Genomic DNA, 25289 nt, shown 5'->3' with positions numbered 1-25289 from the left:
TTAGCTCAGGACTAGGAATCATGATATATTTTTTGTAGTGCTGAGGATTGAACCCAGGGCCTCATGCAAGCTAGGCAAGCACTCTACCGCTGAGCTATACTCAAATTCCTGAAATCATGAATTTATAAATTGGAAGACTGACTTCTAGTTTCTGATGATTTATTACTCCTTTTAAAATTATACATATTAAGCAATACCCTTTTTGGCTGCCCATCTCTTTTGCCTCTGGTGATGCTTGTTCTATTAATCATCCCTTTAATTCTCTACAGATCAGGCCCACTTGGTTGCCACTCTAATCACATCTACTTTTACAATAATTACAAGCCCTTGGCTTCTAGTGGTGAAAAGCTTATCACCTGGTTTGTGTTTCTGGGGTTGCAGAGGGTTGGAGTACTATTATGTTTTATATATGAGGTGTCTCCCAGAAGCTCATGTGTGAGACAAAGGTTAGAGGTTAAATAATTGGGTTATGAGAGCTTTACCCTAATTAGTGCATTTCTAATAACAAACCAAGGGAACAGCTTTCCTATCATCTGCCTTGGCCTTCAAAGGAGAACCACTACTGTATTTCTTGATAATTCTGATGTCAACTTTACCTGTCTTCTTGATGGTCTAGGTGAAGGATGTGTCCCCTGTGTCCTCCTATGCAGCATAGTATCTTCTGGTTTCAACAATATATCCAATCCAGCATGCCTGTTTCCTTTGGCCTTATAATTCCTTCCTCTACTATATGCCAGAGCAATTCAGGAATTTCAACATCACTTAGTATGGGTCACTGATTTTTCCAGGCTTATCAAGCCACCTGAGCAGTGAGTTACACTACTTTTTGAGGTCCCTGTTATGGTTAGTTCTTTATCCCAAGAGAGTGTCCCCAAATCAACAATCCCTTTCTAGCCCAATCTTATGATGAAGCTCCCCTTGATAATTACCTTCAGAATCTCATCTCCTGAGTCCTGTCAGCACATACTAGTTAGGTCTTATTTTCTTTGGGGCACAATACTTGTTTTTAGAAGGGCTGTGCTACAGATAGGCCTGTTGTTTTACAGAAGAAAGAACTTTATATTGTCTTATATGGAGGAAGTACTGGCAGTTATTGGGGGAAGAGTGGGCTGCTTTTAGAGGCTCAGAAGTTTTGGAGAAGACTAAGGAGTCAAAATCTTTGGGAGCATTTGCTTAATTCACATACATGTCTCCATCCCATGTGTCAGGATCCCAAGTTTTTTCTACTAGAACCTCAACTTTGGTGTAACTTACTTGCCTCACTTGAATATTGAAGTTTAGTCACTGTAATGATCAAATCCTGGATTTAATCTTCAGCTTTTCATGTTCACCTATTGCTGTAAATGGGGGCTTCTTTGTAAGCTATGAAAGGGACTTCTGTGTTTTCACATTTAGTTTTTTTTTTTTTTTCTTGGTACGGGGTATTGAACTCAGGGGTGCTTAGCCACATCTCCAACCCTATTTTGTATTTTATTTAGAGACAGGATCTCACTGAGTTTTTTAGTGCCTTGTTTTTTGCTGAGGCTGGCTTTGAACTCATGATCCTCCTGCCTCAGCCTCCCAAGTCCTGGGATTCCAGGCATGTGGCACTGCACTGGGCTCACATTTACTTTTTAAGTGTTATTTGCCTTCAACTTTAAATTATCTGTTTGTAGGGCATTAATGTAACAGTAAAAAAGCATAAAATTCCGTTTTCTCCCATATACATTTAAAATGTTTGAGTCATTCCACCAGCTAATGTATCCTCCCCACTGGTACATTTTTCTGAAACATGGCAAGGGGAAGCTTTAACCATTGGGCTGCCACCTTGTTTCAGGGATTGTCTATATATAACCTTCCACCAGAACTAAGGTCCTTATTACTAGCTGGGTGCTGGTGAATCCAGTCACTGAGAGCCATATGATGGCCTACTTCCTTGGACTACTTTTGGTACCAAATGTCACAGGTTGGACTCTCAGAGAAGCAGAGGCTGAGAAGGATTTAGGAGTGCAAAAAAAGTTTATTAGGATCAGTGCACGAGGAGAGGCAGGGAAGGACAAACAGAATTGAGCAAGGGGGTCCATGAGATTGTGATGCAGACCTGACAAAGTCTCTGCCAGCCCAAGGGAGCTCTCCAGAGCAGAGATTGCTCATTAGAGAAGTCCCATATTGAGTAGAAATGGCTAGGTACTTGTACTATTGCTTTGCTTGGTCATTGGCTGGAGTTTTCCCCAGAGCATGCAACCTTGATTATAGCCATTTTATTGAATGAGCTGCCTCAAGAATGTGACCTGGGTTCAAAAACTGAGGCAGATTTTGAAGATGCTAACAGTTGGTGCCTGTAAGCTAATTACATTTCTTGTAGCTAGATGGCAAGCCCTTTCTGGAAGGTGGGTACAAAGAGTATATGACTTTGTCTTCCATATGGCCTGAGCCTAATGCAGTATATATATGAGCTAAATTTTTATAGATTAAAATTTGTATTTCCCAACTACTATATAGAGGGTGAACCTCACAAAGGAGATTAGATTTGCACATCTGAGTGTCTTGTGAATCAATTCATGACCTAGATTCAGTGAAGTAGCTTGGGGCATTGGCCAAGGAGGACACCCACAGAGTGGTGATGGTGACTAATGTAAGAGATATGCCACACCCAGGGGAAGATGAGTGCTAGGTTGCCTGGCTGGTGTGAGGTTGGGCTTCTTTTGGGATAAGAGAGATACTGAGAAATGGAAGGTTGTGGAAAATTGCCTTTGCTGATAGGTTGATTACATGGCGGGGGGGGGGGGTGTGAACCTCTTTACATAGAAAGATCATGAATTTTTTAAAATTTTTCATTTTACATAGTATAAGGTGGCTTCTCTTCTCTATCTTCAACATTATTTCCTAAGTTAAGCCTCTGTTTTTCCCCCCACTTCTATATATCATTCATTTGCTCTTGAAGCATTAACAATCCCATTCCAATTGTGGAAATAACTAGGAGACTGTCCAGGTCTCAGCCCATGATCTGGTAGGGAAGACAATATGCCTTTAGAGTACTATTATGGTTTATATATGAGGTGTCCCCCAGAAGCTCATGTGTGAGACAAAGGTTAGAGGTTAAATAATTGGGTTATGAGAGCTTTACCCTAATTAGTGCATTAATCCCTGGTAGGAATTTACTGGGTGATAACTGTAGGCAGATAGAGTGTGGCTGGAGGAGGTAGGTACCTGGAGGCATGGCTTTGAGGTATGTATTTTGTTCCTGGTGAGGTGGGGGGAGTTCTCTCTCTCTCTCTCTCTCTCTCTCTCTCTCTCTCTCTCTCTCTCTTCTCTCTCTCTCTCTCTCTCTCTCTCTCTCTCTCTCTCTCAACAAGTTCTATGAAAAATGTAAGCACTACTGAAATGGGAGCAAAACCATAGAGTCCCTAGCACCATCCTTGGCAGAAAAGGCAAGGAAGACTTCCCAGAAGAAATGATTTCAATTTTGTCTTAAAGCCAGAATATAAGTTAGTCAGGCATAAAAGTGGGGGAAGGGGATAACAGGTAAATGGAGAAACATGTGCAAAAACATGGAAACAAGAAAAGGCATGGCACAGTTTGGGCTGCCAAAACAAAATTCCAAAGATTTGGTGGTTTAAATAATAGAAATGTATTTCCTTTTCTTTTTAAAAATATCTTTATTTTATTTATTTATTGTTTTATGTGGTGCTGAGGATCGAACGCAGGGCCTTGAGTGTGCTAGGTGAACAGTCTACTGCTGAGACACTATCCCAGCCCCAAAATGTATTTTCTTACAGTACTGGGGACTGAAAGTCAGAGAGTGGGGTACCAGCATGGTCAGGTTCCAGTGAGGGCTGTCTTCCTGGCTTGCAGATAGTCACCTTGTCACTGTGTGCTCACATGGCCTTTCTTATGTACATGCATGTGCACAAAGAGAGATTTTTATCCTTCTCCTCCTCTTATAAGGTCACCAATCCTGTCAAATTAGGACCTCACCCTTATGACCTCATTTAACCTTAATTATCTCCTAAATGTCCTATTTCCAAATCAAGTTTCATTGGGGGTTAGGGATCAACATATGAATTTCAGAGGGGACACAATTCAGTCTGCAGCAAAGGGTAAGGAAAAAAAATCTCAAGAATGGACTGTGTAGGGCTGGGGCCATGGCTCAGTGGTAGAGCATTCACCTAGCACTTGCAAGGCCCTGGGTTTGATCCTTAGCACCACATAAAAATAAAAAAATAAATAAAATAAAGGCATTGTGTTCAACTACAACTGAGAAATATTTTTTTTTTTAAAAAAAGGATGGGCTGTGTAGACTATTTTGAACCCTTACACAAGTATACATGTTTGAGTACATATAAACTGAATGCACAACCCCCTCACCTATTTTTTTTCTTATTCTGTTATTCTACTCTTATATCTAATATCTCTCTTGGAGGAGCTGATCTACCTCCTTTTATTATTATGTTTTTTTAATTTTAAAATTTTTTTAAAAAATTTTTAAATTTTTATTTTTTATTATTATGTTTTGAGAAGTGATTGGGGCCCTTGGTTAGCTTTCTTGGGGCTTGATAACCCCTTGATGATAACTCTACTTGACTTTCTTTCACATGAGTGCAAACCGTATTATATTTCCAAGATCTAAAAGATGCAAGGACAATATGTTTACTTTTCACTACATTTTCTAGCTATCCAACTTGATGTTAAACTGATGCAGCTTTTTAAAAAATGTTATTGTACTGTGGGGTCTACTTTGAGTGCAAGCATGTTTTTCCTCAGATTATCACATTTGCCTTTTAAAGTGTGTTAGATTTATTATATTTTATTTTAGTCCCCATAGATGTGGTTTGAAGTCAAGATGGGCACTTGTAGCAGGAACTCTGGTTGCAATGAGGTGTGGGAAAGAACAGAAATAAATTCTGTGTTAGGAATGTAAGCAAGTTTGGTGTGCTTGTGGGTTAATTCAGGTGAGGAGGGTCTAACAGACATTTTTTTTTTCCCTTCTGGTACTAAGAATTGAACTCAGATCCTCACACATCCTAGGCAAGCACTCTGCCACTGAGCTACATCCCCAGCTCAGGTATTTGGATATGCTTGTTTGGAGCTCAGGAGGGAAATTTGTGATAGAAAAAGAGGCTGTGAGACAACATAATATAGGTGGAAATGGAAACCATTGGATACCATGGTATAGTGCCTAGGAAAAGTGTAGAGACTGGAGAGAAAGGAAGAACATGGTAGAATTTGGGAGAATTTGGGAGAACATTGATACTAAGAGATAGAAGAGGATACCAGGAAGCATATTAGCAGCACCAGGGTAGGAGGAAAACCAGAAAAGAGTGTTGTCACATACATCAAAGGAATAGAGATTTCTAAGATGGGAAAAGTTAATAGCCCCCAATTCTGGAAAGAAGTCAAATAAGATGATGACTATCAATGTAGGGCAAAGTAAGAATTGGGAAACTTTTTATGTAAAAGGCAGCTAAGTAAATATTTTAGACTTTGTGGGTAATACTGTTGTAACTAGCCAACTTTGCCATTGTATGGTGAAAGCAGGCACAGATAATACATAAATAAATAGGTGTAGGTGTGTTTCGATAAAACTCTATTCACAGAAACAGGTGGTGGGTTGGATTTAGCCCAAGGGCTGAAGTTTGCCAGCTCTTATGATAAAGTACAAATTATAGTTTGTTGATGACTTTGGCAAAGGAAGTTCCTGCAGAGTGATGGTGGCAGAAGTCATACAGCAATAATTGAGGAAATGGAGTTGAAGGGTGCATCAAGCTTTTCTGAAGCTATACTATAAATAAGGGGAAATGTGAGCCCTAGAGCATTTCATCAGGTTCAGAGAGGGTTTGTGGTCTCTCGGGGAAGCTTTTGCACTCTTGTGGTAGAACACTGCAATGTTGTTTGGGATTATTTTGAAAGTTGTTTCCCCATCTGCCTATATTTAAGCTTTTTGTGAGCTGCCGCCAGAGCTTAATTGACTTGTTCAGGCTTAATGAATATTTATTAGGAAAATTGTAAATCAACTGTTTTGCTATAGGATTGAAGCTCAATGAAGCCACTGTGGGGTAATTTTGCCAAAGCTGTTGACATGGGGAGAGGATTATTTCTTAGGCTGTCATTGCAGGTTCTTTTACAGTTTTATAGCTAGGGCGTCACGAGTCAACAAATAAGCCAATGCCTCCTGCTCCAAGGGTGGGCAGGCTGGTAGGAAAGTAGTCATTGGGAGGTTCTCAGCAGAGGCTTACAGGGGCCTGGTATGATTCCTCCCTTGCAAAGGCTCATAGCTTTCAAGGAACAAAGAGATACTTATTTACGTTCCACCCAATTGTGTTAGGAAGAACAAGTGGAAGTGAAGGGGCAAATGGAAAGTCTCCCTTTTGGGTTCTTTATGGTGTTTTCTCTGAGCAGAGAATTGGACACAAATTCTTTCTAGTTATCATGTACAGTATCACCAAGACTGCAATGAGGGCAGGTACCAAGTTTGCTACTTCCTCATCTGGTAAGCAGAGGAAGAGAGTACATGACTTCTCCCCACCATATTGTCCAGGTGATGTTTCCTTACAATGACAATGACTGTCAAAAAGCCATTTAAATGGGGCTTGTGAACCCTCACTGTTGAGGATGCTGAGGACATAGCATTAGGTTTGGGATACTGACAGATACCCCCCCCCCCAAATGCCCCCTTTTATCTTCTCATGACAACAATGCTCTCCCAAGGGCCTTTTGAGAAGTGCTAAGTGCCCTCTGTTTTCACTGAGGATAAATGATTCATCCATGACTCCCAGTCTTACATGTGTGAGATGTGTCCTCGCACTTTATTCCTTCACTTTTAATTCTGGGGGCAGCTTTCCTTAATTCTTAGTGTCATCTAAAACTCTCACCCAAGAATGTACTCTTCCTTTAGTTCAGTGACAGGGGTAAAACTGCAAGCTCTTCTAGTACCCTTTAAATCAAGAGAGATTTCCTGATGGAGTGTTAAGTTGTGTTCTCCCACAATTGCATGCAGGTATATTGTTGATGAGTTTCATGTCTGCCAAGTAAGTGATCTGATGATAAATTGGTACCCAGAAGCCTGGTCCACCAGGGTAAAGAGAAAAGGGGAGGGATATAGCCAGAGTAGTTGAAAACTGGCTCCAATTTTGAAAGTAACTCTTTCCCTAATAATAGGTTTTGGTGGTATTTGTACTTATAACTGGACTCTGATTCTTGTGAAATAAAATATTAGTGTCTTTTGCTTGATTGAATCTGAATATGGTTTTGCTTCTTGTTTCTCAGTTTGTTCTTCTTTATGTTCATCTCCTCAAGTCACTGTCAAGTCTTTCCCCCATTCAACAGCAGGGAAGCAATTTGAAGCACTATTTCTCCCATGATCCTACCAAGATTTCATTTAAATGCATTTGCCTTTTCTGTTTGAAGATTGTTCTATTGACAGAGTGTGATTAGATGTGAGTCTTAACAGGGCAGGAAAATCAAAGCAGAGATCAAGAGTCATTCTCCTTTTGTGCACAGAGGGAGAGAGTCATTTGAAGCTCAAGGGATTTTCGCAAATCTAGTTGGCAAGTCCGTTCCTATATGTGAGCAAAATACATAGCTACCTAGAATCCAATTTGAGAAACGGTATTCTCCTTTGCTTCTCTCTTCCTCCAAGGAGAAAAAACACCAAACCCCAGCTAAACCAAGACAGTGCTTTATTTTCATTTGCCACAACACCTGAGAGTAGCTTCTCCTTTGGGGTAAGGAATCAGTTTCTGTTAAAATAGAAATCTATTATTTTGGAAGATCTGGAGACATCATTTGGTACTTGAATGGGTTACCTCAGCCCCCAAGAGGACCATCAGTCTAGTCTAGTCACTGAATCTTCTCCCTAGATAATCACTTTTCTTTTGGTAGAACTATTACACGTGTCTTAATTTTTTTAAAAGGAAAGCAGTTGAAGATGAACTCTAAAGTTTAAGTAATTCAATAGCCAATCAGCATTTCAGAGGATAGTGAAAGTGGTATTAATGTTGCTGGGGCCTACAGGCCAAGTTGACCACTGTGTCAGAGCCTTCTTTTTTAATTTCTATTTTTCTTCTCCAAGGTCTTGCATTCTTTGCTTTCTAACTCTCTAGTTCCAGATATGTTTCTTCCTTGATCTTTCTAGTATCTCACTTTCCTTTTTTCTGGCTCTGTTGCCAATTATCCTTTCTTCTTTCTATCTATCATTGTGTCCTCTTTTCTATGGTGACCATCATATAAAACTGGTCTGCATTTAAGCACCTGATTAATTTATCAGAGAAAGATGTATTCCATGTTCAGAATCTGCAGATAAGACTAGATCTTTAGCTTTTCATTTTTGCCTCAGAAATATTCTAAAAACTGTAGAGTCCTCAATTCATTATTTCTTCTCCCACTCTGCATCACCCTTGGAGAAATAATGGTTTTCCAACAGAGGGGGGTCCCAAAAGGTAGAGGAGGCCAAGAATGGGGATGGAAGGCCCCAACATCAAACTAACTTCAGGTTTAGCTGAGGAGTCTGAGCCTGCCTTTCATTGCAGTCGGGGGAGGAGAGATGCAATCCTTTGTGAGAAACACAAGTAAGGTGACTGTTACATCAATTGCAAAGCTTTAGGTAGGAAATAAATTAGTGAATACTAACTTCTCAGCATCTACATCCAGGTAAATTTTAAACAGATAATTGAAGCACAGAAACCAAATTCTTTCTTTATAATTTTATTTACAAAATGTATTAAAATTTTGTACAATGCCTCATGGCAATGAGGCTCCGTAATTATGCCCACACATGCAATTTATGCTTTTACGGCCATTAGTTTGCTTGGCAATTTTTCTGTTCATTGAAGTACAGCTTTAACAACAAAAAGAAAAGAATTGGAAAAAAATCCTCAAGTGACTATTGCCAAACTCCCATAGCTTGAAGTTAGTAGCAGAAATTTGAAGCAATCAACATTTTTTTAAACATGCAAGTTTTTTTTTTAAATAACAAACCAATTTACCCGCTTCTTTATCCCAGTGAAGTTTCCTTTCTGAAAAACTGATTTGAGTCAATAAACATACATTTCTCTTTATACAGTGCCTATGAAAACATTTGTATGTAGGTTGGTTGGTTTGTTTTATACAACTTCATATTCACACAGCGTTAGCTTCCCACACTGGGACATTATAGCATTCATAAGTTGAAAATCACAGTTTCATGAAAACAAAACAAAACAAAAACACAACAGCTTTCTTTTGTGTTCAAATACCATTTAAAATCTGACAGGTAAGTTATTTGCTTATGACACCATTTTTGGAATGAAAGTTTATATTACACTTTTCTGGAAACATTTCGTTGGAACGAGACTTCTTCCTTTCTTTTCTGAAGACAAGAGCAAATATGCAGCGAGTCAACTAAGCATCTAAGGGTCACACTTGGGAAATGAAGGCGAGCTCCTAGTTTTTACAGTCTGGAAACTTCCCAATGCACGTTACTGATGAGAGCGAACTACTGAACTACGGAAAGCGTACGTCGTTATATAGGAGGTAATTAGTGAGCGGAGACTATTTCCTCTGACTGTTCTGATGATGCCAACGGCAGGTATGCAATTAGTTACTTGATAGCTCATGGAGCAGTAGAGCGATCTTCTGAGAGTCAGTAGAGAAACTGCTCCAAGCAAGGACCTGGGAGTGATGCTGAGGCCCTCAGATTAGCTGTAGGTTTGGGAATGCATTTTAGTCTTTGCAAACTAGAAAAGGACACATGCAGTCTGATGGAGAGCCACCGGCAGTAGCAGGCAACAGCTGGTAAGACAGACCGAGCAAGAGTAAAGTCAGATTGAGAATTGTGGTCTGAACCCACTGGCCCGCCTTGCAACGCGGTTCTGTCTCCGTGGTGTACACTTGAAAGGCATACTTAGCAGAGAAAGCAGAGCTAAACACAGTGTTGTTTCTGAGAAAGATATTCTAAACACATCTGGGAGTATAGGCAGCATTTCCCTCACCTCAATGCTAAATACTCAGCTATATTGACTTAAAATGCACACTGAAGCAAGAAAAACAGATCTGTGAGCTGAAATTCCAAACTTCTTGGAAAGCCCCGGGATCTGTTTTAGGAAAGCACCGATAGGTATGCCTGATAGTGCCCCGTCCCTTGCTACACACACAAGACAATTTTGAAAGCTCTATTGATCCCTTTACCAAGTGGGAAGTTATCAAAGCATTTTCACAAAACTATTTCAGGAACACAGAGAAGTCGCCACTTAGTCCCTTTTCCAAAGCATTTGAATTTTCTTAAGTGTTGCATTTACAGTCTAAAGATATACACATTTCAGCAACATTGAAAGAAAATAGGGTGCACAGAACATCACCACCAACAGGAAATACCAAAAACATCTGATCAGCAGATCCTAGAAGAAATGCCAGTCTGTCTTTCCAAATACTGGGAGACAGAGGTTTTTTTATTTTTTTATTTTTTTAATCTGGAGGAACTAATTCTTTTAGCTAAGATGGGCCTATTTGCTTAATTGGAATTTTAAATTTGTGTGTATGTGTGTGTGTATGTGTGTGTGTGTGTATTAAAGAACATGGTGTTTGTATATTGTGCAGTGGTATCAAAGAATGGCTTTTGTTGAATTGACTTTTTAAAATAAGACTTTTTTCGCATACTGGAATCTTGCACGTCCATTTTTTTTGTTGGTTTTTATTTTAATTTTTCAAGCAAAGCAAAAAGATTTCAATGATGGTTTGCATTGTCGTGAGTCTTAGAGTGTTCCATAAGGCACTGAAGGAAAAAAAAAATCAGTTTTTCCTATTGAAAGGTCATTGCACCATCAGCAATATTCGTGTCATGCCCGACACCAAGGAGAGTGAAATCTGGCTCAGGATCCTTGAAGCAGCCACATTTTCGATGATTTCCTCTCATCACATGCCTCCAGTGGGAAGGGATCTGCAAAGGAAAGGGGAAATTTAAATTTGAAGGGGTTTTCTATTTGGAATTGAGAAGTTTATTATGGCTCAATCTATCTTGAACAAAAATGATGGCTATTATCTCAAATTGGCATTACTGGGGCTGCAGCCTATTCAAATGGCTTTAGACAGCAGGCCTGGTTAAATTCTTCAACTTGATGCAAATGCTTTGCAATAGGCTAAATTAGGATAATTCTCTACTATCTGGATTGATTATACTAAGGAATATACAGGCAAAGTCTATTGCAAAGTCTAACTGAAGACTTTAATCACTCAGAATGTAGGTATACTAGGAAGTTGTAGTGGTATTTAAATAGAGATATTCAAGAGAACTACATGGAAGAGTGTATTCTGATTATAGAACCTGTGACAAAAGACTATTCATTTACAATAGAGGGTAAGAAATCTTGTGTGACTTACTGAATTGAAGTGCATTTTGACTGGAGAACAAAATTTACTACTCCTTGCAAGAAAGGTGACTGTTTATTTTTTAAAAAATACCTACAACCTTAGTTTTTAAAGCCTAAAAATAGTACAAGGACTTTAAAGAGTAGCAAAAGAGGCCAGAGCATGATATCCATGAAAGGGCCAGGAACCCATGGGTGTTTGCCCTGACATTGTGAGCCTGATTGAGATGCTGCTGGTGGCACTCTCCTTTTGAAGACATCAATTAACTATTGCAGGGGATTAATTGGCCCCAACTCAGAAAACTGAAGAAGACTTTCTTGCTCCTCTTCAAACTATACCCACCTCAACATCTTTTCCCTGTATACTAAGGAGATACTTCTCTTTCTTGTGAGTGAATACTAAATTGATCACAACAGAATGATGTAATCATTATGTACCATTGACCCTGGAATAAAAGTTATCTGCAAGAAGAATGTTGAAGATGCATGCACCTGAAGCCTAAAAGACTATCATGGAAGTGGGCCAATCTCTTCCTTGGAACCCCTAAGTCCTGGGTCATATATCTTTCAGAAGTTAAGAAAAATTTTATATCTGTGGCAGAAAGTCAGAGTCCCCATTTCTCCGTTGGTTATGAGATGTCACTACCTAGCTGCATGACTTCGGGCGAGTGACCTAACCTCTCAGTGCCTCTGATATTTCATGTTCTTTGGATTAAACCTAGGGCCTCACACATGCCAGACAAATGCTGTACCACTGAGCCATATCCCAAGCACCTTGATTCCTGCTTTTAAATGAGAATAAATTATTATTACTGAGGTAAAAGTTCTTTGGAGAAAAAGAATATCACTGCCTCATTTATCCAGGATTTGGTCCTCATTTCACATAAAATGAGCTCTCTTATTCAAGAGAACTTCTCCAGCAAGCATACCTGTCCATAAGCTGCAGAAGGAATATATCATTCTGAAAATGGTGAACAATGTGAACAAAGTTAATATTTCCTAGGAAGACTAAACAGAACAGTCTTAGGAGAAAAATAGAACCCCTCCCAACTTCAGGCATCTTGAGGTCTTGCATCTGAGAGGGATTTCAGAAATATTGTTGAAAAAGCCAAAGGAGCCTGAAGTCATTCTGATCAGCATTGCAGAAACTGGAAAGAGTTTCTTAAAACAATTAGCAGAATCAACCTCAGGGAGCACCTCAGTGAATTTGTGGCACCAGAAGGCCAGTCACTTGTGAAGGCATGCTTGTGGCAGGGGAGGGGCACACTTCTAGTGGCTGGTCAGTAATCTAGAGGAGCATCAAGTAATTAAGACACAATCTTTTCTCTAGTGGGTGCCAAACATGGTCTGAAGTTGAGGCACATGTCCCCCTGGGCCCAATAATCCTAATGCTACTATTGCCCATAGTAAATGAGAGGTGACTTCCTCATCTTTTAAGGGTACTCTTTTGTTAACCCGGATTTCAATGGATCATATTCTTGCAGGTGATTTACCCTGAGCCATCCTTCCTGAACAATTACTAGTAATATCAACCCTGAAGGCAGACTCTGATAATTAGCAATAAATGTAAAAATCTCAGGAAGCCTCTCCATCTTTGTGCCTGTGAATAGACCCTGACAGATCTAGGTCAACACAGAGAACCAGAAGCCTAATAACTAGGTAATAAATTAGAAGTCACTAGGTGATATTTTAGAACTTCTTTGGAAATAAAAGATGAAAGGATGAAGAGCTCACTCTTTACCTAACCAACACTCCCCTAATGTCACATCACCAAATTGGCTGAGGACAGCACAGAGGTTTCTATTTCATATTCAGCCTGCTTTGTGCCTCTTGACTGACACATGTGAGGTTTTCCTGGCATCTTCTGAGGCTTTTCCTTCTTGTATGGAGACTTTGCACAGGCTTGGAGGACAGATTTGTTTACAGAGGCTCTTCCAAGATTTTCTTACCATCCCAGAGATAGCTGCCAAGGTGCTAGCTAACTGGGCTGTAACTGTAATGGCATCAGTGTTTATTGAAATGTGACTTTTGTCTCAATTAACCTGAATTTTATTCCACAAAAGTGGATCAACCAAGATGAATGAAAGAAAACCAGAGAGCCAGAGTTGTGGCAAGTTAATTTATAAGGCTTTACTCCCATGTTTTATGTCCCAGGCCTCCACTTTAGGACTGCAGCATTCTGTTCAAACACCCTCTCTCCCTCCCTCCCATCCTCCCCCATGTCTCTTCTTTCTCTTTTCATTTGCTTTCTTCCTTTCTTCATTTTTTCTTTTTTTAGTCAATGTTCTCTGAGATTATTTTCTCTAATCTTACTATTCCCTGGAATAGCAGCATCTGCATGACCTAGCAACTTGTGAGAGTGTTGAATTTCAAGCCCCATTGTTGATCTGATGAATTAGGATGTACATCTTACAAGATCCCCATATGATTCACATTCACAATGATGTTTGAGGGGGCAATCTGGGGCTTTAGAAAGATTGAGGGTATAGTATTTGGGAAGTAAGGGTATTGATTCTCAAATAGAATGACTGATAATCCTACAGGCTATCCTAATTCTGAAGCCTTGCTTCAAAAATATTCTTTCTGGGGAAAGTAGGAATGGTTATATTCTGGTGTGGAGTGAATAAAATGGGAACATATGGAGGCTTCATGAAGTTCCTTAAGATTTTTTTTTGTGCATGTATAAACAAGTGGGACATAAACTTAAGATCTGTTTCTCATTTGAGAAGGTCTAAGTAGGGTTTCAAGTTTTCTGGAGGCCACAAGGCCACGGATACTCAGAGGAAATATGGTTTAGTAAAGAATACAGTTTAGAAGGAAGAATTGAGTTCTAATCTAAGAATGGCAAGTACCTAGTTGTTTTTTTCTTGAGCAAGTTCACTTGATGTAGCTGGGTTTTAATTACCCAAAACACAAAATATGACCTGATCCATGTCATCTCAAATGAGGGAATAAATGTGGGAATACTTAGAAAGCTGCTACACAGATTTAAAGTATATTATTTATTTGCATGCCAGCATTTTAGAATTTGGGATAATTAAGCTATGTGAGATTACAATCAGTCAAGTACTATCCTATGAAATAAAGCAAAAAATATGCCCCCAATTGTAGTGGGCCTATATCACCTACTCAAGTAAAGGGTTTTAAACATACTGGGACATTAAATGCTTGTATGCAAACAGTGCTAATTACAGTGCTAATCACAGTGTTGAACTGTCACCAATGTAATGAAAACACTTTGTCAGCAGGTTAGTTCAGTGTACTAAACATATTGTGGCAAAAGGTTGCAGTCTCTAGGAGGAAAGGACAGCAGCGACTTTATCAAATAAGATGATACTTTCCATGGTAAAGACAGACGACTTATTTGGATGAAATGTTTAAAAAATGCCTGGATTTAGATCCATGATGTGAAATATAAGAAGGTCAAAACAGAAATGCACAAATAAAAATTCTAGCACATCGACATGAGGTCAATCAATCACTTAAAATAAGGGAAATGAAGTTGCTAATTTTCTGTTCCACTTTAGATAAGCATGTTAGTAATGGCAGATGCACTCCAAGGCAAAAAGACTATATTCTATTATAAACACTTCCAAAATGGAGACATTATCCTAAGACAAGCTTGCCTTTGAACATGTCCAAATTATTGGTGGGGTTTGGCTGTAGCTGACAGACTCAGTGATATCAGTCAGGTTCACCTTAGTTTGAGTTTGGCCAGCAGCTTAGTGCCTAGACTGTCCTTTGAGAGACACTTACTTACCTGAGTATCCATTCCATGGAAGGGACAACAAAGCAACCCAAAGATTGAGAAAACTGTCTCAGGTATGCTGCTTACCTAAAAGGACCTTAACTCCCTAATGGAAGCACTATACTAATTTGCTAAAATTCCTAATTTTAACACAATTTCCAGAATAGCTGCTTTCCTTAGAGTTGCACTGTCCAACATGGCAGCCACCAGCCACATGTGACTATAGAACATTTGATGTATGACTAGTATGAGTTGAGATATACTCTAAGTATAAAATATGCCCAAGATCTTCCAGATTAATATGAATAAGAATGTAAAATCTCATTTATTTTTAATGTTCTTGTTTAATAAGCATATTGAAATGATAATATTTTAGATGTATTGGCCTAAATGGAATTAGCTGTACTTGTTTTACTTTTTAAAATATGATTTTTAGAAAATTAAAAAAATATACATGTGGTTCATATATGTGGCTTACATATGATTCTATTGAACAGTATGGCTCTAGAGAATGTTTTTCCTTTTTGATCACAGATTGTACTTTAATTATAACTATGCTATCAGAAAAGCATCACTGCCTGACAAGAAAGCACAGTTTTCAAAGAAATATAATGATTGCAAAGAAGAGACAGCTTGAAACAATAAACCAAAGTAAAAAACAATGAAAAAAAAATAAAGGTTTCACATACAGTAATGGAAAGCCAATTAGTTTACTAGACCTTAATCGTACCCCTATATCTTAACACTTTCTGTTCCATACACGTTGTAGCCTTCTCTGTATGTAGCGTAATTCTGAGTGTTGGTGGCAGGAGCAGGCTTAAAGTTTTGGGTGTTCTTTGTGAGTTTCATGCGTTTGGACTCTGCCCGAGATTTGTAACAGAATTCTATCAAAGCCACCATCATGGCCAGCCCCAGACCTCCGACAAGTATATAGAAAACGCCTGCCACATTGCTCAGGCTCAGAGCGCTGGTCTTGTCCTAAGAGAAATGAACAACGCGATTAGTTCTTGGGGAAAGCAAAGGCAATGGGACATTATCATACATAACAACAGCATAGGATATTTCTAAATTGTCAAATAACTAAACATTGATGTAAGTGTAATGACTCAACTCTGGCAACTGGCTAATGTTTCACAATAACCAGCAAGATGGTAGATTGTGCTTCTGTTTACCATTTTGAGTCTCACCTAAATATCTTTTTATTTTCATTCCTTAGTCCCTTAGTACCTCAAAATGGTGCTCAACAACTATAGACAACACTTGGCCATGGGAGCAAAAGAGTAAACACAAGCATAATTTATTCCTCTGCTGGCTTCAATAAACACCATTTTCCAGAGTTGAGCTGTGACATAATCTCTACATATGTAATACTCTTTTCATTTGGGAACTTGAAGCACTCTTTCCCCTCTCTGCCCCGCAACACCCCTTTCTCCCTCATTCTCCCTGTGACAAACTTTGTCAATAGCTAGTCTTTAAGATACCAGGGGAGAATATTAGTGGTACCTGATATTCTTGTCAGGGAAGTTACTTCATGAGGGTTTGTTTAAAAAGGGTTAAACATCCTCTTTCCCCCAGTGACTGAGAAATTGCTCCTCTTGGGAATTGGTTGCTGAGTTGTCATCCTAGTCAAAATTAGGGCAGCAAGTCTTTGTGTTGCGGGGACAAGGACACAGCACAAAGAATTGGCTCCATTTGATATTCCTGGAAGTTTAAGGGAAGTGTCAGGAGGACCCACTGGGTCCTGGATTGGCTCTATATGAATCAGAAAGCTTTCCAGGGGGCTGATGATTTTAGTTAAATTGAGCTCATTTTTTTTTTTAACTTTTACTCCAGGGAACATAGACAGTATTTTTTTAAAAAAATACTACACTTATCTGCTTTCTATTTAACATGGGGGAAAAATTGAGGAAGCCGGTCAGTGACTTTCAGGTCAAACTGCAAATCTGACTAAGCTGTCTAACTCTATGAAAAAGCAAAAACTGAACTACTAAATAATGGAAAGAAAAAGTTGGTGTCTTGAGCCCTACCTTGAGGTAGGACACACCAAGGGCCAGGAGTCTTTCTTTGAAAAAAAAAAATAAAATAAAATAGCATTTTGTAGTCTTTTTAGAGGGAATGTAACCATTTTGCTGCTGAATGTAATTGAATGCAATATCTAAATTATTATATCAGTGAATTTGAGCATCTTATTTAAATGATGATACCACTAGCAGATGATGGCCATTGCTGACCCTCAATAATATGGTTCAGCTATTTCTGGTATATTTAAATAAGTAAATGTAAAGACAATATGGTCTTTTCCTTCTGATACTTGAAATTGAATCACATTCAGGGAGGGGATGTGGGGGTGCCTCATGTCCACAACAACCTTGCAAATGGCTACTCTTCTAGGATGTATGGCAGCTAGGTGGGTAGTAAGAATTTCTATTACTTATAAAACAACGGGTCATCTCCTTAAGGAGGCTGGTGAGGCTATCTGCAAGGATGTTTCACAGTCCATTAGGAAATGGACTAGTTTCTGGTACCCCTCCCTCTGCTATCATATTCATATATGTATATGTCATTTAAAGTAGGGGAAAGGTCTGTTAACATAAACCATGTAAGCTGTGACAACAAGAACAGTTTTAAGTTCCATGTGTATAAGTTTCACAACAGTTGCAGAATTCCCTGATGTGGGACATAGAAAACCAGTAGCAAAATGGTTCACTGCACAGGGAAAATGAGTGGCATTTCATGAAATGAATTAACTGATACCACAATATTAGTTTGAAAAAAGGAAAAGGCAAAAACTGAAACTAAAAAGAACTTTCTTAGGGGAGCGAAGGGGGGCAGGAAGGAGGCGGGGAAGAGTGTTTCATGCTTATCAATGTGATGTTATCCTGACAATGTATACCCTTCAGGAGCATGCGACTAAATTTTAAAAGTATTACGTACAGAGATTCAAATGACACCTTTGGAAGAGAGAAGTGTGACAGACTTAATGAGACTCAAGATCCAAATAGATGCTGAATTCAATACAACAGCAGCTTGGAGAGAGCTAATCATTCTGTTTACAGAGACCAGTCTGTTATTTGTTCATATGGGACAGATGTAATATATTAATAACCAAAGGTATTTACAACTACAAAGTCTCTGGCACTGTAAGAGGTTAAGAAAAAGTACTGTCACAACTGGATCTTTTTTTTTGTTGTTGTTGTTGTTGTTCTTGTTTTCTCTTTGAACTCTCAAAATGTGAAATACAGTAAAACCCCCTTATAACACAGCTCATTATTTTATAGCTTTGGAAACACAGTGGGCCAGATCAAGTTCCCTAATCATAACAACAGCTCTATAGAGTCCAACAATTGATTTTATGTGGCAGGTCTCTGAGGCTGGTGTTTGCCTTATTCCTTTAGTGCTGGTGTTATAAAGGGGTCCCACTGTGTCAGGGAGTGTGTGTTGGGAAGGAAAGCCGTTTGGGGATAGAAAATAAACAGTGGGTCAAAATGTGATTGCTAATCAGTACAAAAAGACCTTCAGCGACTGACCTTACTCCCGGAGTCCTTGGCTCCACATTCCCCCTTATCGTACCACCATTTGTTTTTCAGCTTGTCTAAGATGCCTTGTTCACTGAGTTTCAATACTGCAAGGTTTACAGGCGTTCTTCACGTGGGAAATAACATAAATAACATTATATTATGTTATTTTATGTTATTCAAGCTTCAAACTACTTTAAAACTATAGAAAGCGATAAAGCAGGGGGCCCTGGCCACAGAGTAATTTTAGACACTGCAGGCAACCTGAGCATTACCTTATAAAAAGTTAACACTACAGCAACGCTATATTTACCAGGGCCTGCCCATATCGCTTTGAGTAATCGGCACACACTGTTAAATAATGAGGATAGAAAAAAAGGCACTCCTCAGATAGGCTGTGTGTGGTGAGGAGGGTCTCCCCTCAAGTGACAATAGTCAGCGGCAGCTTGCAGTAGCTTTGTGACGGAGGCATGTTAGGTTTGATCTAACCGGGTGTCTTGTTGTACTTCCAGACAGAAAGCAAGTTTTATGGGAGGATTGGAAGAGGAGATGGGGCCAGAAAGGGAAGCATTTCCATATTGTGAACTGAGACAAATGGATGAATCTGAACAGAAGATAGACCCTACATAAATAATATGCCTTGTTGTGTTTCTTGTTACACAAATCTGTTGCCCAGTGCAATGATCCCAGAAAGAACTGTACTACATACATGTCCTTATTTCACAAACATGTATTCTAATTTAGGCACACATTGGTTTTAGTATTAAAAGGTGTGATATGGACTTCTGAGTTTTGCATAAGAGAATTATTTCGATGTGGCTCAAGCGGTAGTGCGCTTGCCTGGCATGCGTGCGGCCCGGGTTCGATCCTCAGCACCACATACAAACAAAGATGTTGTGTCCACCAAAAACTAAAAAATAAATATTAAAAAAAAGAACTGGCTTATGGACTGTTTCTGTAGTATTTGCTGCCTGCCTATCTGTTATGATCATATGACTGTGGTCAACACAGATCACCAGACAGTGGGCCAGATTGTTTTAAGATGGAATATTAATATGGCATGATGTAAAATGGCAAACTGATTATGCCCCTATTGGTATCACTGTAGAGGAATAGTTCCTACTAAAAGAAGACTCCCTCATCTGAGAAGCAACATAGGACCAGGAGACAAGGAAACTGCTCCTCAGTCCTTCACTACTTAAAGTATAAGGACTGTATTGGGAGCCACAGGGCAAATACGTAAAACCCAATAGGTCCTAAAAGAAAGATTTTTCTCTTTCAGAGATTTTTTTTTTTTCAGCTGTAAAATAGGAATAACGACCTTTACCCTGTCTTCTTCTTAGAGCTATTGATTTTTTTTTTTTTTTGTACCAGGGATTGAACCCAGAGGTGCTTAACCACTGAGCCACATCCCCAGTCCTTTTTTATAATTTATTTTGAGACAGGACCTTGGGCTGAGTTGCTGAGGGCCTTGCTAAGTTGCTGAGGCTGATCTTGCACTCACAATCCTCTTGCCTCAGCCTCCCAAGCTGCTGGGATTATAGATGTGCACCACTGTGTCCTGTGAGCTATTGAATTTTAAATGAAAAATCTCTAATAACTTGGGCAAAAAATGTGTTACATAGGGAGTATAGCATAATTCTATGATGAGACTATAGTGGGTTCAGATTCATGTGAACAATATTGCCAATAGTAGTACATGTTGGTCTGAATGTCAATTAGCTTAAAAGAAGAAAATCAGACAAATTTATGTAACCCTGAACATGCATTAAAGTGTCTTAGCTTATTTTGGATAAGTTGGGCCCATAAACATATCCATTGACTGACAAGACTGCCTACAGGCACAAACATCTGGCCTCTATTATACCAAGTTCCAAAACCTATTTCCTTTCTTCCCCATTTGCTGTTGAGAGCAGAGGGGCCATCTCATCTTGAGATATTCTAAGACATGTATCATTATTTTAAAGTAATATGCAATTTCAGAGTACTTGAGATTTGAAAAACTATAAACCTTTGGTGGCAGGGAGGTGATACTTTCTTAGTTAATGCAGGGCCTGGCAGTAAGAGTATCTGCATTTGGTATCTCACAAGGAAATTGGGGTCCTTTTATATCTTTACACAAGTTCCTTCAATCAATGCTCAACATCCTGGGTTCCTCAAATCTAACCAGAGTTACTTGGAATAGAAAGCAATAAAAGGTATTCAAAACTCTGAGCCTCTTTCACAGATTATTGGCAGTGAAAATTAAGTCTTAAGTTTTAAAGGACAGACAAGCCATCTATGGCCCTTAGATCAGTGTTGTAGTGCCTTCTTCTCTACTCCTGACCATCTGACCCCCTTCTCTATCTTCCTTCACTAATTACTTATTATCTCATCACTACCACTTCTCCCCTAATGCTGTGCCTTAAAGCCAACCAATGACATGAGACTCAGCAATGTGAAAGCTGGCTCAGGATGCAGGGGAATGTTTTGCAGTGACAGAGGGGACCTGAGCTCTACTAGGACCACAAGAAAAAGTACAAAACATCTTCTTTTTCCTTTTTTTGTTTCTGTTTTTTAAATGGATTTTTTCTGTGTATATATTTAATTTATTTTCATATTCACTTTTTTGGCACATTAAACACAATGGTGGGAGTTGTTGTTATATATATGTACATGCTCACAATATAATAATATCATTTGGCCAATATGATTCTTTAGCACTTTCCCCCCTTCTTCCTCCTTTCTGTTTTTTTTTCTGTTTCCTCTTTTTTTTAATTACATAGGGCACAGTGTCCTCTCACTGCTCTCTGACTAAGCCCTTAACAGGCTCTGTCCTCCTTTAAACTCCTATGTTTGAATTAACTTTGGTCAATTTCTTCAGAACTGCTGCTCTATTTGGTATTAGGAACAGAGCAGTTGAAGTCTGATACAAGGTACTCACACTGTAGTCCAACGGAGAGGTTTTACTCTCTATAAAAATCCTAGTTTTTAAAGACATTTGTCAACCATTAAGTGAGCTAGATTGTTAAATGTATAGCATGTTGGTTTAGAGCAGTGGTTCCCAAAATGGGATCCATGGTCCTCTGGGGGGATCCCCAGGGTCCTTTGGGTATCCTTTCCTTAGAAAGCCTGTGAAGTCAAAACTTTTTACAATACTACTAAGACATTGTTTGCCCTTCTCACTATTATACCTTCATATCATACAGTGGAATTTCTTGGAAGCCACATGATGTTTAAAATCACAGCAGATTGAGTAAAGAAAAATAAATGAGGATCCCATTCTTTTATATTGAGCCAGATAATAAAGAAATTTGTAAAATTATAGGATAGTACCACTCTCCTTACTATTTTTGACTGGAAAAATAGAATTGTTTCATAAAAGTATATTATTTATGCTAACATATATTGGATTTATTATTTTTAAATGAATCAATGAGTACATTCTCTAAAAATTCTTCAGTGTTAATTTTTGGTGTGTAAATATTAATGACATAACACACATAAGCAAAACTCTTTTGAGGGGACTGGGAAGATAGCTTAGTGGTAGAGTACTTGCCTAGCATGTTCAAATCTTTGGGTTCTATCTCTAGCACTGAAAAAAAACTTTTTGGGTTTCTAATAATTTTTAAGAGTATAAGGGGTCCTGGGACAATAAGTTTAAGAAGCATTAGTTTTGGAGAAGCACAGGCTCTTTTCCTGTGCAGGAGTCTATTCTAGGATGCCCACTATATAGTCTTACTAAAATTCAGGCTTAGCATATTAGCAAAATACCATCCTACTTCTGACAAATGACCTATTTCTACCTTAGGTCATCCAGTGTCTTTCACAGGATGGCTAGTAGCTTCTGTCTACTCCCATGGTCTCCACAGTTACAATGGACGTTACCTTAGAGCAATGGTTTTTACCTAGGAGTTTTTCTGTCCTTCAGAGGACATTTGGCATTATCTGGAGGTTTTTTTTTTTTTGTTGTTGTTGTTATTGTCATAACTGGGTGGGGGAATGCTATAGGCATCCAGTGAGTAGAGGCCAGGGATGTGGCTAAACATCCTATAATGCATAGGATAGCACCCACAACAAAGAATTATCAGGTCCCCAAATGCCGTTAATGCTGGGGCCGAGAAACCTGGCCTTAAATCATCCAGATTTCCTCTGAGATACCCCAGGATGTGAGAGAATGCTGACAAATGATACACCCTAAGAAGTTTAGTCTTTGATTGAAAAAATCATAGGGTTTATGAAATCTGGCAGGGAGCCAATGTGCATTTAGGAACTTCTAAATAAAAATGAGGGAGAAAAACAAACATTTCAAGCAGCAGCACAGCTAAGGAGCATAAAAGCTGTAATCAGAAATCACAGATAATACCACTTAACAAGGTTAGGATAGCTGCCAAGAAAAGAAAGTACTTTAAAAGGCAAATCTCCTAGAACTCCATGTTACTGTGGGATAGACTAAATTTCCAAGAAGGTACAGAAAAACCGCTTTTATCTACATTGTTTTCTCTCTTACTGTATCTTACTGGATTGCATTACCTAGTCCAACCCAAATCAACCCAATGTACTGACATTCTTTCCCCAATTCACATGCATGAGCATGCGCGCGTGCACACACACAAAAAATGATATTTTGAAGAAGAGGGAGTTTGGTGGACATTTGGTCATTTAAAATGTCATTTTCTCCAGGAAGCCATTTTTGTCTCTCACTCCAATATTTTCTCTTCCTTCCATCATTCTCTACCTTGCCTCATTATTTATGTCCATATCTTGTGAGTCCCTCTATACCATGTACTTCTCAAGGGCAGGGATCATGGCTTATGCATCTATATCCTCATTTAGGATGCTTTTCTCAGTAAATATCTGTTAAATTGATAGCTCTCTTTTAGCTTTTTATTTTTCAATCTGGTAACTTCTCATAGTTATCATATAATTATTATAGTCAAGTTTAATAATCATGCCAAGAAGGCAGATTTTTGGTCCCCCCTTTGTATGTAAAGAAACTGAGTCACAAATAGATTAATCAATCTGCTCAAGCCTCTACAGAAAATTATGGGGCAGGTCACAAGGCAAATTAGTATACACTGAACTCGGTACTGTGCATTCACCAATGGAACACACAAAAGGGTAGTAACAGCCCTCCTTATTTTTGCTTTTCTGAATGTTCCTAATGATTTTTTTCCTTCAGGGACCACCATTCTCCAAATAACTATCAACCTCCCAAGGGCATATTTTGCAACTGGGGCCTTTTACTGTGATGCAGCAATGTGTCTCCAGGGTAATGTTTCGAGCAATTACTGCAGGCCCTTAACTGGTACCTGAGAGAATTATAATTCAGAAATATTTATTGTATTCACCTCAATAGAGAACAGAAAGAATTAAACAAAGTAGGTCAGATTCCTATCATGGAAATTAGTCAAGCATTCTCCCTCTGAAGGGCTTGCTATGAACTTTGCTGTGTACAGCCCTCCTAAGACAAAGACACAGGTCAACAACCTTAAGGGAGAAAGTAGCAGGGCTTTATAATATCATTTCAGGGGGTCTGGGAATGTCACTTTGCCCAAAAATGTTCTCCTCATCGATATATGAAATTCCACCATGAGAATCTCACATCTTTAAGTTTGAGCAACATACTCTGTTGAAATAAATTAAAACAAAAACTTCCTAAAAAGTGGGAAATGAAGCAATGAGTGACTGTTTACAAACTACAACTCTGCATTGTATTTTGTTTAAAAAAAATGTTAGATGTTGGAGAAAGAATATTAAGTTCCCCTAAGAAAAAATGTTTTATGGCATGTAAGTCATATAAATCATTACTAATCAGATGGAGCGGGCACAAGCAAATGTGAATTAGATAGTCATTTAGAAGTATATGAAAGTAATGCTAACTTGTGTCAGGATGTTGATTCCTGAGTGGAGAGGAGTCATGGGAGTGTCATCTATTTATTTATTTTTTATATGTAGGGGCAACACTGTAATTCATAATGCTTTGATAAGGAGTTCTATTTTTGAAGAAAAGATTATTGGATGATATAACTTTCTGCTTATCTCTGTCACTCACACCTGGCAATAACTCAGCTGCAGAGGATTGTGCTCACAGCCCAAGGCATCAAGCCACCCCAGATGTTGGTTGTCTAGATTCCAGGCTCAGTTGCTGGGATGCAGCAACCAGCCACTGCAAAGAATCAGTGTTATTTTAGTGACCTTACATATGGAGACAGCTTTAGGATAAGAACATCATTTTTTTCTGTGAAATATGTTATTTATTTAAAAAGTAAATAAGACTTTTGAGATATTTCAAAGGAACTGCCCAATTTATTTTGAAATTTTGATTTCAGAAAATACTTTAAGATAGTAAATAAAGTAGCTTGGATCCATGTTGGATTCCTTATTGTGGACAAAGAAACTCTGACGGGATGATGTGAGAGTGTTGAACTGGGGGTGGGAAGGATTAAAACTGGGTATTGTGAGTAATTACCAAGTTGATTTCTCCAAATAATCTGGTGATCCTGGAAGGGTTGAGAGAGGAAGTTATACAATAGATATGGCTCTGAAACTGAAAAATATAGGAACCCAGGTATAGTAGGATTTATCCACTTGAGAGACTGTGGGATATATTCTACTCTAAATGGCCTCAGTTTCCTTTCTGAGCAGGGATACTTTAGAGCAAATGCCCAATTAATGATATGGAAGATTTCAATGATACCCTCTGGAGGGATACATACATGTGTAGTA

The 25289-nt window shown here is 38.8% G+C and overlaps 1 protein-coding gene across 1 annotated transcript in view; it reads right to left on the bottom strand.

The window, feature by feature from the left end:
* Positions 1 to 8783: 8783 nt before the first annotated feature.
* The window catches only part of GRIA3 (glutamate ionotropic receptor AMPA type subunit 3), a 272552-nt gene continuing 256046 nt past the window's right edge, over positions 8784 to 25289 (bottom strand). Inside the window, exons 14-16 of the mRNA XM_081278184.1 lie at positions 18594 to 18708; positions 15797 to 16044; positions 8784 to 10891 (exon numbers count right to left, since the gene is read on the bottom strand). Of these exons, the coding sequence (XP_081134310.1) occupies positions 15799 to 16044; positions 18594 to 18708 (361 nt within the window). The 3' untranslated portion in view covers positions 8784 to 10891; positions 15797 to 15798. The remainder of the gene's footprint in view (positions 10892 to 15796; positions 16045 to 18593; positions 18709 to 25289) is intronic.

The sequence above is a fragment of the Spermophilus citellus genome (assembly GCF_964194105.1).
Source record: "Spermophilus citellus genome assembly, chromosome: X".
Classification (NCBI taxonomy): Eukaryota; Metazoa; Chordata; class Mammalia; order Rodentia; family Sciuridae; genus Spermophilus; species Spermophilus citellus.
Note: the sequence above shows the minus strand (reverse complement) of the source record. Positions and strands in the feature narration are given on the sequence as shown.